Source organism: Sorex araneus, chromosome 2, assembly GCF_027595985.1.
Source record: "Sorex araneus isolate mSorAra2 chromosome 2, mSorAra2.pri, whole genome shotgun sequence".
In the NCBI taxonomy this organism is placed as follows: domain Eukaryota; kingdom Metazoa; phylum Chordata; class Mammalia; order Eulipotyphla; family Soricidae; genus Sorex; species Sorex araneus.
Window position 1 is genome coordinate 270,623,812 of NC_073303.1, and position 14,199 is coordinate 270,638,010.

The following is a 14,199-nucleotide window of genomic DNA, read 5'->3' on the forward strand; positions in this document are numbered from 1 at the left end:
GTGGTATTTTTCTGAGCCTTTTAAGCTCCTTAAAATATATTTTAGGTCTGGAGACACAGCTTCAAGTACTAGAATTAATACGTGACAAGCAGAGCCCAACCTCCTCAATTCAATGCCTGGCATCGAATAGGGTCTGGGAACTACTAGGCTGACCTTGATGTCCCCAACTGTTTGGGGGCAAGTAGAACTGGATTGGGTAGAGCCAGAAGTGACCCCGAGCCTCAAGAACATTGCTTGGGAGAGACCCCAAAACGTATTTGAAAAAAAGCTAAATTGTCTTCGGAAATACCAAAAGAATTCACGCAAAGTCTGGGTGACACCCGAAACGGGAGGCAAAAATGGTGAAGGGATGGAGCAATTCAAGGAACAGCTCTTTTGATACTCACATAATGGTTTCTGGTAAGTACACGCATCATCAGGTTGGGTGTTGGGGTATTGATGAGCTCCTGATGAGGTACAGATTACCAGATGGCACATTTGTTTATGAACTTCAAGTTGGTGGGACTAGACCAAAGACGAGTCTCAGGTGTGTGTCATCTGTAGCAGTTGGAATTTGGATAAGTTGTCGTGATAGAGCATAGGCCAACCAGAGAGAAACCGTCTTGTCAGCAGGCCCTGAGACAGAGCTCTCTCCTGGCGACATGAGAGCAGGTTGTTCTCTACAAGACCTTCACCTTGACACTTTTCAGGTCTAGGACATCGGCCTTAGAACTCCTCTGACTCTCAGGATCAGTCCTGGTGGGGCTCCTGGACCCCTATGGGGTACCAGAAATTGAACCCCCGGCAGCTGCATGCAAGGCAAATGCCATGACTCCAGTCCCTCTTTGGAATTACTGCCAGAGACGCTGCTTTCCTTGACTTTCAGAGAACCAGAGGAAGGGAAGCTGAAGGGATCTCAGCCTTCCGTGGTTTCAGGCAGAAGCAGTTCTATCTTGGGGCTGGAGCGATAGCACAGCGGGTAGGGTGTTTGCCTTGCACACGGCCAACCCGGGTTGATTCCCAACATCCCATATGGTCCCCCAAGCACCGCCAGGAGTAATTCCTGAGTGCAGAGCCAGGAGTAACCCCTGAGCATTGCTGGATGTAACCCCCCCCCAAAAAAAAAAAGAAAAAGAAATTCCATCTTGTGCCTGAGACATTATCTTAGTTAACTACTGTTGTTGTTAGCGCTTACTCCTGACTCTATGCTCAGGGCTTACTCCTGGCTCTGTGCTCAGGGATCACAGCTGGAGGGGGTGAGGGGCCATACTATAGTGGCAGGAACGGAATTCTGGTTCACTGCGTGCAAGGCAAACACCTTACCTTCTGTATTATCTTCCCCGTCCTGAAATTTGATTTCAAATAAATCTTTAGTGGCATACAAGAAGCAGTTTTGCTCACAGCACTCTCTGAGCACATATAAGATTTTTCCCCCTTTTCTCTTTAGTAACCACGCCCAACTTAACTTATCATGATTAAATTTTCAGGATTATAATATAGACTTGGTAGCACGGTCATGCACTGTTATCCCTTTGTTCATCGAATTGCTCGGGCGGGCACCGGTAATGTCTTTCATTGTGAGATCTGTTGTTACTGTTTTTGGCATATCGAATATGCCACCGATAGCTTGCCAGGCTCTGCCGTGCAGGTGGGATACTCTCGGTAGCTTGCTGGGCTCTCCGAGAGGGACGGAGGAATTGAACCTGGGCCAGCTGCATGCAAGGCAAATACTCTATCTGCTGTGCTATCAATCCAGACTCGGTAAACAGGTTATTTTTTGGCAATCTTCTGCTTATTACCACTCCCGCCATAAATACATAACATATATATGTATATATATATATAACATAGAACTCCTCCCTCCCATAAAAATAACTTTATTTTTGCGTCACACCCAGCCATGCACAGTGGTTACTCCTGGCTCTGCACTCAGGAATCACTCCTGGTGGTACTCAGGGGACCATATGGGATCCTGGGAATCGAACCCAGGTCAGCTGCGTGCAAGGCAAATGCCCTACCCGCTGTGCTATTGCTCCAGCACCTAAAAATAACTCTTAATTAAAGACACTAACAGAGAAATACTTGGGCCATTATCTACAGTAACAATAAGTCTCTCAATGAGAGACGTTACATGTGCCCGCTCGAACAAATCGATGAGCAATGGGATGGCAGTGACAGTGATATGTTTTATACACCTGAGGTCAGGTTAAAAAAAAAAAACCTCTAATACAGAAAGGGGTTGAGTGGAAAAAATACAGATGCCCCCATTTTGAGGGAGATATTTCACAAAGATAGAATTCAGATGAATGCTTCATCATTGGCATGGAGGTTCGTGGAGAGCTGCTGCCCAGTAGAACTTCACGAGCTGTTCAATATGTTCTATGACTTGGACGTGCAAGAGCATCCTTATTTCTTTTAATTAATTTATTTTTTTAATTAGTGAGTCACCGTGAGGGTACAGTTACAAATTTACCCATTTTCGTGCTTGCGTTTCCCTCATACAATGTTCGAGAACCCATCCCTCCACCAGTGTCCATTCTCCACCACCAATGAACCCAGTATCCCTCCCACCCTCCAATCCCGTTTCCCCCCACCCCACCCCGCCTCTGTGGCAGGGTATTCCATTTTGTTCTCTCTCTTTCCTTTTGGGTGCTGTGGTTTGCCATAGAGGTATTGAGTGGCCATTGTGTTCAGATTCTAGTCTACTTTCAGCATGCATCTCCCTTCCCGTGCGGGATCTCCAACCACATTTTACTTGGTGTTCCCTTCTCTATCTGGGCTGCCTTTCCCTCAGCATGTGAGCCCAGCTTCCAAGCCATGGAGCCAACCTCCTGGTATTATATACTACTATTCTTGGATATTAGTCTCCTACTCTGTTATTCTATATTCCACAGGTGAGTGCGATCTTTCTATGTCTGCCCCTCTCTTTCTGACTCATTTCACTTAGCATGATACTTTCCATGTTGATCCACTTATATGCAAAGTTCATGACTTCATATTTTCTAACAGCTGTATAGTATTCCATTGTATAGATGTACCAAAGTTTCTGTAACCAGTCATCTGTTCTCGGGCACTTGGGTTTTTTCCAGATTCTTGCTATTGTAAGAAGTGCTGCGATGAACATATAAGTGCAGATGTCATTTTGACTATACTTTTTGCTTCTCCGGGATATATTCCCAGAAGTGGTATTGCTGGATCAAATAGAAAGGAGCATCCTTATTTTAAAAACCATGGAGATGAAGTTTGGTGCTAAATACCTTACTTTATACATCTTATCTCTCTGGATAGCAAAAACAGCAAAAACAAAACAGTTCATAAATAGGAGTTATTTTCTAATTGCTAATAGAATAGATTATTTCATTATGCCACATAATAAATTTTACTTTAGAAAAATAGATGCAAATCACTCTACTTTTTTTTTAACCATTGTGGCTGTAACACAGTGCAATAAGTTGAGTGTGTGGTGTTGGCTCTAGGTCATACCTCACCCAATCTTCATTCAGGCCTTAGACCTTAGGAGGCCAGCATAGACGCCTTGGGGGACAGTGTGGATTAGGGCTTAATTGCCTTCAGAAACTTTCGGTCACCATTGTGAAGTCACAGTCTTTCTCTTCTGGAATTCTGTCCCCAGTGGAGTAGCCTTAGAAGATTACTGCTTAGTTTAAAATCTCCTGGAAAAACCTGTTTTGTTCTTAGACTTCAAGTTTGAGCCTGTGCCTAGGTTGTGCTGAGTTATACTACAAAGGGCTATTAGTTCGCACTCATAGTTCTTCAATCTGAGTGAGAGCCAGTTCTCAGACTGTCGCTTGGTCTATGGTACCACTTAATCTATCTAGGGAATGTGCTAGAAGTCCCAAGGAATCCAGGCCTTCAATATGATAATCAGCAATATTGTGTCATGGGAACTTGATGATGCTGTCCATGTTATCTTTAAGTTACATTTCTAGAATGTAGCACTGTAGCACTGTCATCCCATTGTTCACTGATTTGCTCGAGTGGGCACCAGTAATGTCTCCATTGTGAGACTTGTTGTTACTGTTTTTGGTATATTGAATATGCCACAACTAGTTTGTCAGGCTCTGCTGTGCGGGCGGGATACTCTCGGTAGCTTGCCAGTCTCTCAGAGAGGGATGGAGGAATTGAACCTGGGTTGACCATGTGCAAGGAAAACACCCTACCCGCTGCCCGCTGTGCTATCACTCCAATCCTAATACTGACCATATGACACAATAATTCCAATTTTTGACATCCACCCCAAACACAAAAATATTAACTATATAATAAGTACAGTATAGCCTAGTTCTTCCTTTCGGAGAACCCGGCAAGCTGCCGAGAGTTTCCTGCCTGCATGGCAGAGCCTGGCAAGCTCCCTGTGGCATATTCAATATGCCAAAACCAATAACAATGCTGGGTTTCATTCCCCTGACCCTGAAAGAGCATCCAATGCGGTATGGTTGGGAAGGATAAGTAAAGAGAGGCTTCTAAAATCTCAGGGCTAGGACGAATGGAGATGTGACTGAGACCGCTCAAGAAATTTGATGATCAACGGGATGATGATGATTATGATGATGATGATGATGAAGAAGAAATAGAACAGTGGTTAAAGTAATAGTACAGCAGGTAGGGCATTTGTTTCACATGCGAACAACCCAGCTTCAATTCCTGGCATCCCATACAGTCCCCTAAGCACCTCCAGGAGTAATTCCTGAGTGCAGAGCCAGGAGTAACCCCTGAGTATTGCTGAGTGTGACCCAAAAAGCATAATAATAATAATAAGAAGAAGAAGAATAGAAAAGGCACATTTCCACGTTTGTGCCACTTCAGTACTTTCTGTAGGCTGTGGAAGGAGGGTTACTTTTCCACTGAAGTCTTACCTTGAAGTTTAGTCTCCAGTCCTCCAGTCCTGTGACCACACATCACTGGTTTTGGGGTAGATTAATCATATTTTGATCATAATATTGCTTTCTAGTCACAACTTTCTTCAAAGACTCAGATGAGCAAATGAAGAAGGAACTCCTTTGAATTCCTATCTGGCTTTGAATTTCTATCTACTCTTTTAAAAATGTATAACTAGCTTATAAATATTTCACATACCCCTCCGCTCTACCTTCCAGGGTGCAGTTGTTGCTGTAACTCTTATATTATAAAGTGCTGTTGTGTTTTGGCCTAAGTGTTAGTTCCAGTCTTAAATGAAAGGGAGAACTTGTCAAGATTATTTTTAGTGGGTCTTCAAATACAAAAGTGAAACACACAATATTAAAATTCATTGACTTTTCTGTTTTGTGGCTATAGTTTACAATTTGTTTGAACTTTGCCAATAGTATCCCAGAACTGGTATATATTTAATGTCAGTGAAAAATAATATTATCTTATTTGTTCTCAATATACTAAACTGAACCCAAAAGTGTTATTTTGATAAAGGCAGCAAGTAATCATACACGTTTATTTCAATGGATCATTAATTTAGGATATTATAAATTGGTGGACTCTATTATCCTATTTGTAATTAGGTTAAAAGGTTTCCACCAATTATCCTAATCATAATTCTTCACGCTAAAACTTTTCATTATAACCTAGAGTTTAATGGCTTGCTCTGATAATGGAATAAAAATGCATTATAATTTTGTTTTTACATAATTTTACAAGTGATTTTACTAAGATTGCAACTCATTACCATAAAATACAACTCTATTATTTTTTTGTCTTTTGAGAAGTTCTTTAAAGTTAGATAGTACTAATGGCAAAAAGTTTTAGATATTCAAGGAAACACTTGCTCTTTCCCCATAGTCCTCAGTTAATTTGCTTACTTAAACATAAATTAAGTTTACCTTTATGCATATAACTTTATGTTTAGTATCTTCTGTAGGATTCGTGGTTTGGAAGCATTTACTTCTAGTGCAATACAATTATTGAAATTTACCAATGATATAATTGTACCAATTCTTCATGATAACAATTATCTTTAATACTAGTCTTTTGATACTGTTATTATAGTATTTAATAATTTGAAATGATACCTATCATAGTGGTTTGATACCAAAAATGATTTGATACCAATATTTGATAACATAATGATTTGAAACCAATCATTATGCCAGTCATTTATACCAATAATTTACCAATGATGCAAATTTATCAATTATTTACAATAAACGACTGTGTCAAATATTTCAAACAACAAACTAGAAATTTGAAATGATTGAATTGTTCTTTCAGGGTCATATAGAAATAGTTATTTACAAGTCTTCTTCAAATTAGAATACCAACCTGTCCTTATGTTTGACATGAAAATACTCCCATTATAAATTTTGCCCTGAAGATCTCTTAACTATTTCTATTCATCATACCTAGCACAGTTTACCCCTCAACATCCGTATTCTACCAGAAATAGGTTTGTTTAATTTATTTATTTTTATTTAATGGAACATTCTCCTGGAGTTAAATATTTTAAGTATCTCGATGTTCAAAGGTGATGTGACAGAATTGAAAGCGTTGGCCTCACCAAATGTAACTTGCCACCACCTATCTTTGCAGTCATGATACAAAGAAAAATTTATTAGCTGGCTTTACTTACTGTTACCTTTAGAGGCCATGAAGATGTCAGAATCGCTACTTCAAAGGCAGCCAGGTTAAAAGGAAAGGCTTTTCTTCTTGCAGCAAGGAGAGAAGACACAGCATGCACAAAACTTCAGAAGGGGTCTGTCGACGGCACGTCAGCGAGTCGCAAAGGAAAGGAGAGCCTTGCTCTGCTTCCCGGTTCTGTTTCAGTGCCTAGACGACAGGGGGAGACAAAGCTTTCCCACTTGGTGACTGGGGAAAGTAATGCTGAAAACAATGAAATCAGGAAGCCAAGAGGCAGCTTTTCAAGATTCTGACTTCGCTTGGGTGGTTTGCAAAAACTTCTTCTTGAAATTGGTATATTCATAACTCACGTATGATAGCGGTCACATTCTGTTTGGCTCATTCTATACCCTATGGCATTTTCTAATGTCTAAAGATCACCTATGCCCGAGTCTATGATGAAATATTTCATCATCTGTAAGTGTCTGACTGTTGTGTGTTCATTTAAAAATAATCTTTCAATGCTTGAACATCAGTATTCTTATTTCTCTCCCCAGCAGCCATAGAAGGGGAGGGGGTACCTCCTGTTGACAAAAAAAAAATATTTTTACTTAAATTTGATGAATCCAAGTCATTTGAAAATACCACCAATATAATTTCACAAAACTATTTAAAAGGTACAGGAGCTATTTGATTGCCCCGCACACCGACAAAAGGACTCAGGTCTGCTCCGTACACTCGTCTAGACAGCTCATTTGTTAATTCAAAATAACCAAAGAACTGTGGGTCTTTTCTCACTAAGTCAGTTGCCCCGACTGATTTGGAAATGTTGAATTTATCAGTGTTTGACAAAAGATGGCTATCTGGATCGAGAAAGCATAGGTGGTGATGAAAAATTAAGTTTGCTTCACAGATTGCAGATAGCTGAAACTTTTGATTCTCACCCAACAAAGAGATCTTTCTTGGTTGTTGTTCTGAAATGATTTGTTTGGAAGGGAGATGCCTGGCACCAAAAGAAATCTCTCCTGAAATTAAACTATGTGCTTTCTAAGTTTTTGAATGCCGGCCATTTTGAAAAAACCTTAATCCAAAGAAACCAAGTTGGTTTTTTAAAAGCGTTAAAAAAATTGAAGTAAGTGCATTGAAAACATTACATACATTTTGGGTGGGTATCATTAAAAAAATAAGCGTGTGTCTAAAATTACTACTGGCACCTAACTGACACAGCTGATTTACTCATTTCCCCCTTCCCTTTTCTCTTCTGATAATCACCAATTGGTCTTGTAGTTGAAATACTTCACTGTCACTGTCATCCGGTTGCTCATCGATTTGCTCAACCGGGTACCAGTAACGTCTCCATTATGAGACTTGTTACTGTTTTTGGCATATTGAATATGCCACGGGTAGCTTGCCAGGCTCTTCGGTGCGGGCAGGATACTCTCGGTAGCTTGCTGGGTTCTCTGAGAGGGGCGGAGGAATCGGACCCGGGTTGGCCTCATGCAAGGTGAACGCCCTACCCACTGGACTATCACTCCAGCTTGTAAGCACCACATTAAAGAAATTGAAGCTAACTTCTTTTTCTTTTTTAAAACTTTTTTTATTGAATCATTGTGAGATAGACCCTTACCAAGGTGTTCATGATTAGATTTCAGTCATACAGTATTCTAAGTTGAAATACTTATTTTTGTTTTATTTAATTCATCTATTTTGCTATTTACCATTAAAAAAGGAGTGAAATCATGTAGTATTCAGCTTTTTCTGTTTGACTTATTCAACTAAACAGACCACTTGCTAGGTCCATCGTTGTTGCTGCAAATTGCAGGGCGTGGATTTTTGATAGCTCAGAAGTATTCCATTGGCAGAGGCACCCTAAAAGACACTAGGTTGTTTCTAGCTCTTGGCTCTTATAAATAACAGTAGAATAAACATGGGAGATATGAACAGAGTGACAGATTTAAATTAATTTTTTTGATAGCCGAATCAGGGCAAGATTTGCATTTTTAATATTTGGTGGGAACTCCAGTGCCACACCCACAGATAGTCCCATTAACAGAGCACGAAGCTTTGTTTTTGTTTCTTATCCTCTCCAATACTTGTTGTTTCTTGTCTTTTATATGAGTTTGCAGTTTATATCATCATTTTGTTTTGCATTTCCCCAATAATTATGTTTTTGTGTACCAGTTCTATAGCCCCGTTTGATGCCCTCTTCCTCTCCCTCCTCCTCCTCTTCCTCTTCTCATGGGTCAGAGGAAGATATGGCATGCCGGACAACAACCCTAAGTCAGCTGTGTACAAGGCAAGCGTCCTACCTACTCTGCTATCTCTCCAGCCCCCTGTCTTTGGAGAAGTATCTGCTCATTTTTCAGTTGGGTTGTTTGAAGCCAAAGTTCTTAACACTCTCAAGCAGGTTCTTTTTAATTATTTGTTTGTTTCTTTGTTATTTAGGGCACACCTGGTGGTGCGTAGGGCTTACTCCTGGTTCTGTACATAGGGATCAAGCTGGCAGTGCTCAGAGGACAATATGGGGTGCCAGGGATTGAACTGAGGTCACCTGCGTGCACCACAAGCTGGGCCAATTATTTGTTTTTCCTAATTTATATGAATAGTGTTTGAGGTATCATCCTAAACCTTTATTTAGTTTTCATTAAAAATGTAAAATGATGCATACAAATTATATTTGTTTTCAGCCAGTGCAGGTGATTAATTTTACTAATGCATTCATTGATTTAATGAGTAAAATTTTGGTGTTTTGACCTGTTCGTGGGCATTATAATGGTTTTCATGATATTTTTATTATTCTCATCAAGCAGACAAGAGTTTTTCTGCCTGTATGCAGCAATCTTTATTTTTATTAGGTATCTATGAGTTGCTCTCTATTTTTTGGTATGCATTTATATTTCTGGAAATAATGCAAAAGTGTTTCTCTTTTCACATATCCTGTCTAAGCTTGGTCAGATAATGGAGAATTAACAGGGGGTTTCCAGATGTTAACTAGTGGGAAGATAGTATCTAGAGGTGTTGTTTACAAATAAGATGAGTAAACACCTTTGTGTGTATTTATGTTTTCAGCTGTTCCTATCATATTGCATCATGTGAGAATAACTAATACCAAATGTCATGAACAGCTGCTTATAAAAGTTACAATCTAGGTGGGAAATGGTGAGTAAATGAACTATAATTTAGTGATGAATGGTTCTTCTTCTTCAGTGAGTCTCACTTTGAGTAATCATGCAATATTTAGGGCTTGTGCTTGTATGCCTACTCCTTATTCTGTGATTTAGAGTGCCCCATGGTAAAATCAAAAGTAGAAGTAAACGAATAAACAAGCAATAAAGAAATACAACTCTGGGATTTGTCCAGAATATTTGATTTATAATGACACTGTGTTATATGAAATGTCAAATCCCTGAATTTCAGCTTGAATGTTTTATCCCCAGAAATGTACATGTTCTATTTCCACAGTCATTTATCCAAACTTTACAAGCCCTTTCCCCACCTTCCCCATCAATGTACTGCATTTCTTTCTCTCTTTTGTTTCAGTGTAGTTGAGGCAGTACGGTTATAATCGCATTAATGTTTATACTTTGGGCACACACAATTACTGCACCTTCATTCCCGAAGACTCCCAATCCCACCTCTTCCCCCCCTCACTGATTTGGTAACCTCCGTCCTATAGTTGACATCCAAAGGTTTGTTGTCATTCAATATGCTTTCGATACAGTAAGCATTTACTTTTTTATTCTATTCTGTAAAATTAAGGAATTTGGGAAGGAGAATGATCTAACATCCATGCTGGGGAGAATGTACTAGAGAATACCACAATTCCGGAGTGTGGTATTCTTTGTATGAGGCAATTCCCACCTTCTGAAAGTCAGATGATACAACTTATTCTTTCTCTAGAAAGCAGAAATGAATTAGAATTAATGATGCATTGTCCATCCGAGCAAGGCTTTGTTTCACTCATGCGTGCCTGCTCCTTTTCCTCTGTTCCTCTCATCTAGGAATCTTCACAAACATATTCTTTCTTAAATGAAGGATGGAAAACTGGATCACACTTTTTGCCTGCTTGATAGAGATGCGTTTCTTCTACCCTCTCCTTTTGCCTACTTAAACAGCGATTGTGCCAAGACTAAAGACGAAGGAGAGAAGGCTTGCCTACGCTGAAAAGTCATTGTGAAACTAAGAGAAAACTGGTTCTGAAACAAGAATACTTAGAAGAAGCAGGGATCTCCATTCACTTTGAAGAAGTGGAAAGACTTCTGCTGGGTTCTCTGCATAGAGCTGCGTGGGATAAATGCTTGTTCTGTGCCTAGTCTACTAGTGTCCAAGGCAGAAGCCTAAGTTTAGTCTGTCCATGGACGTTCTTTCTGCTGGCCTTCTGCATTGTACTTCACAGGACTATATTCAGTTGAAAGGGGCTTTCGGAAGCCCTCTGTCCTGAGTCTTCTGGTACTTGTCTTGTCTTTCATGCATCACACAACTTTAATAGTTCATCATGGTATTTTCTTTTAAAGATTCTAAAATTAGTTGGGATATTCAGAGAGATCTGAACCTAGTTTGGGTTATATTACAACAGCAACCTTATAGAGCTGGCCTGTTTGGAGGTGTCCTTCAGGGTGTACGTTTATGAGTGTATCTGAGAGAAGGGGGAGAGGGAGGGAGACTGGGAGGAGGAAAGTAGGGAATGAGAAAGAGAGGGTGGGAGAGGAGGAAAGAGGGAGGGAGAGAGAGAGGGGGAGGAAGGAAAAGAGGAAGAGAGAGAGTTATCAAGTATTCCTAGGGAAAGAATTAGGACCACATTAAAAGTCTTTAGAGATCCCATGGCTCGACCATGTTCAAACTCTCTTTACTTCTACCATTATAATAAAATAGACTTACCCTGTGCTAGACAGATAGACTTTAAAAATGAAGGCGATGCACAGATGCTCAAGAATGCCTGCAAAGTGCTCATTTCAGGGGTCAGACTGTTGAGGAAACGTTAGCCTCTTAATGAATGCACTGTTGAAGGCCTACACTGTGACTTCCTGAGGCATGGCATGGAAGCCTGGTGTGGTGATTTGTCTTCATTTCCACCCCCTCCCCCCTTGTCATTCCTTCTTGCACGTTCTGACCCAGCGGAGATTAGGCGTTCCTAACACAGCCACTAAGAGTAAAGCAATTGCGGTCATGAAAAACGTGTGCTTCCGGCTTGGTTCCTTTATTCTTGTCTATTTTTCCCCACACGCAAATGCATGGACAGTATAAAATGAGTGAGAATTTTTATCTTTCTTCTGACTTCCAATGAGAGAGGGTCTTGAGTCAATGAGATGTATACAAATGTGCTAATGTTTATTTGGTTTTGAATGTGATGAAAGAATTCTGTGTTTGCTTCAAGTGAAGTAGATTTACATCTTAAATATTTTCCTTTCCTTTTGAAATCTCCTTGGCCATGTTTTTGTCAAGTTTCTAAGTTGACTGGAGGCGGATTGTTAAGAGAAGTCTAGTTGAGCCACAGATGTAATTTGAACTTCCTGGTAGCCATATTAAAACATGAAAAACAGGTGAAAATACTTTTGTTTTGGGGGCCATACCTACCAGTGCTTAGAACTTACCCCTGACTCAGTACTCTGGGACCATCTTGGTAGGCCTCACTCTATCTGCTATTCTGTCCCTCTAGCCCAACAAACAAGTGAAAATAATTTACAATAAAATATTTTATTTAACAAGCTATCTCAAATATAAGTTCGAAGTGTGGCACTAACTAGCTTTCAAAGACTCACTGTCTATCATTTGGTAATGGGGATATTAGTGTATACAGCAAATGATGAAGTTGGGGTTAGAATAAAAGTTATTTGTTAATCTTAGGTGTTTGCTTAAATAAATGCTTGCCGGTTAATAGTTTGTAGGTACGTTAAATTTCAAGAAACTTTAAAAATAAAAATAACATTGATATTAAAACTCGTTGAAATTAAAATATAAAACAGGTAAATGAAAATTAAAAGAAAATTTCCACTGGGTCATGTCTTCATCGGAGTTTATATTCTCTCTGAAACATAGATCTGTCTCTCTCTTTTGCTCCCCTCACATTTCTCTAGTAAAGTTCTAAAAGTAAAACTACTTCACATTACTAAAAATACTGGCCAATTTTAAAAAAGAAAATTAAAGATTATCTTCCCCCATGTTAGTTTTCCTGAAAAAGAATTACTGTTAATACTCACGTATATATTTGGAAGTCAAAATTGCTTGCACATGCAACATGGGGATACATTTTTAGATTTTCTAAAACATGAGATCTTATATAAATAGACCTGTGCTACGTTCAGCTTCAGTTGTAGACATAAATGTTAAATGAGATGTCATTACTTCGAAAAGCAAAAGTCAAAGAAATTAACAGTACAAAACATTGTCAGCAAATGAATCAATGTTAGGCCTCATCAACTTTGGTGAGTGTGATTGGCTAAAATAACAGTGACACTTTGGCATTATTTAGAATATTTGAAACGAGCATATTCGATCCCCTCCACCCAACCCCAGTGATTCTACTTCTAGGTAAATAGCCTAAGGAAATATTCACATATCTCTGGGAACTAAAGAATACTTATAAAAGAACTGAGCTGTGAATTCCAAATGGGAAACAATCAAGTATTCATTCCAAAATAATTTGATAAATTCTTAATCACAAATCACGAAATCTCTGTTAATCGTCAATTTCTTTTTTTTTTTTTGTATTTTTTTTTAAATTTTTTTATTGAGTCACCATGTTAAAGTTACAAAGTTTTCAGGTTTAAATCTCAGTTATACAATGCTCGAATAGTGGGGGTGCGGGGTGGAGCTATACTGGGATTCTTGGTGGTGGAATAATCGTCAATTTCTTGAGTGGGCTTAGTGACCTCTCAATTCGTCCTATCCCCGAGATCTTAGAAGTCTATCTCAACTCGGCCCTCTCAACGATGTCGCACTGGAGGCTCTTTCAGGGTCAGGGGAATGAGACCCAGCTTGTTACTGGATTTAGCATATGAATACACCATGGGAAGCTTGCAAGGCTGTCCCATGTGGGCAGGAAACTCTCAGAAGCTTGCCAGTTTCTCCCAGAGGGAGAAGTAGGCTACAAGATATCTGGGAGCTTGCTTTTAAGTCTCTGGGTGCTGACCGTTGATGGGATTACACACACCTGGGTTCCTCTGCCGGTACCTTCATGCGTGAGGCCTGTCCGAATGTGTGGAGAGGGGCCTCGAGCATGGCTGTAGCTAGGTTCCGATGGTCTTCGGCTGCCAGGAGCTCTGCTAGGGGTGGGGAGGGAAGCTGGAGCTCATCCCCTCCAAGGGGCCCCTGGGAAGACAGCCAGGCGTGCGGGCAAGAGACTCTCCCCAATTCTTAATCCTTACAGAAATGCTTCACATTGTTTATACTGAATAAATGGCAGGTAGATATAGGCAACATGCTTCTTTCTTCTTTCTTAATCAAGACATTGAAGGAAAGAGGAAAGTAATAATAAAAGGGATGTATAGAATGATTCCTTGTCCATAAATTTGGAAAAGGGCTAAACTAAAGGCATACATAGAGGACAAAACTATTGTTGTTGGGCTTTTCCACTTAAACAAACAGAACAAATATCATGTTTGTAGTTATCTTTAGGTAAAGATCCAGGTAACATTCTATTTTTTTTAATTGTCCTTTCGG

General features: G+C 39.8%; 1 protein-coding gene across 1 annotated transcript in view; it reads right to left on the reverse strand.

The window, feature by feature from the left end:
• LOC101537002 (phospholipid scramblase family member 5) overlaps positions 1–6,572 on the reverse strand; it is a 32,506-nt gene extending 25,934 nt beyond the window's left edge. Inside the window, exon 1 of the mRNA XM_004602922.2 lies at positions 6,560–6,572. Within this exon, the coding sequence (XP_004602979.1) occupies positions 6,560–6,572 (13 nt within the window). The remainder of the gene's footprint in view (positions 1–6,559) is intronic.
• Positions 6,573–14,199: the final 7,627 nt, after the last annotated feature.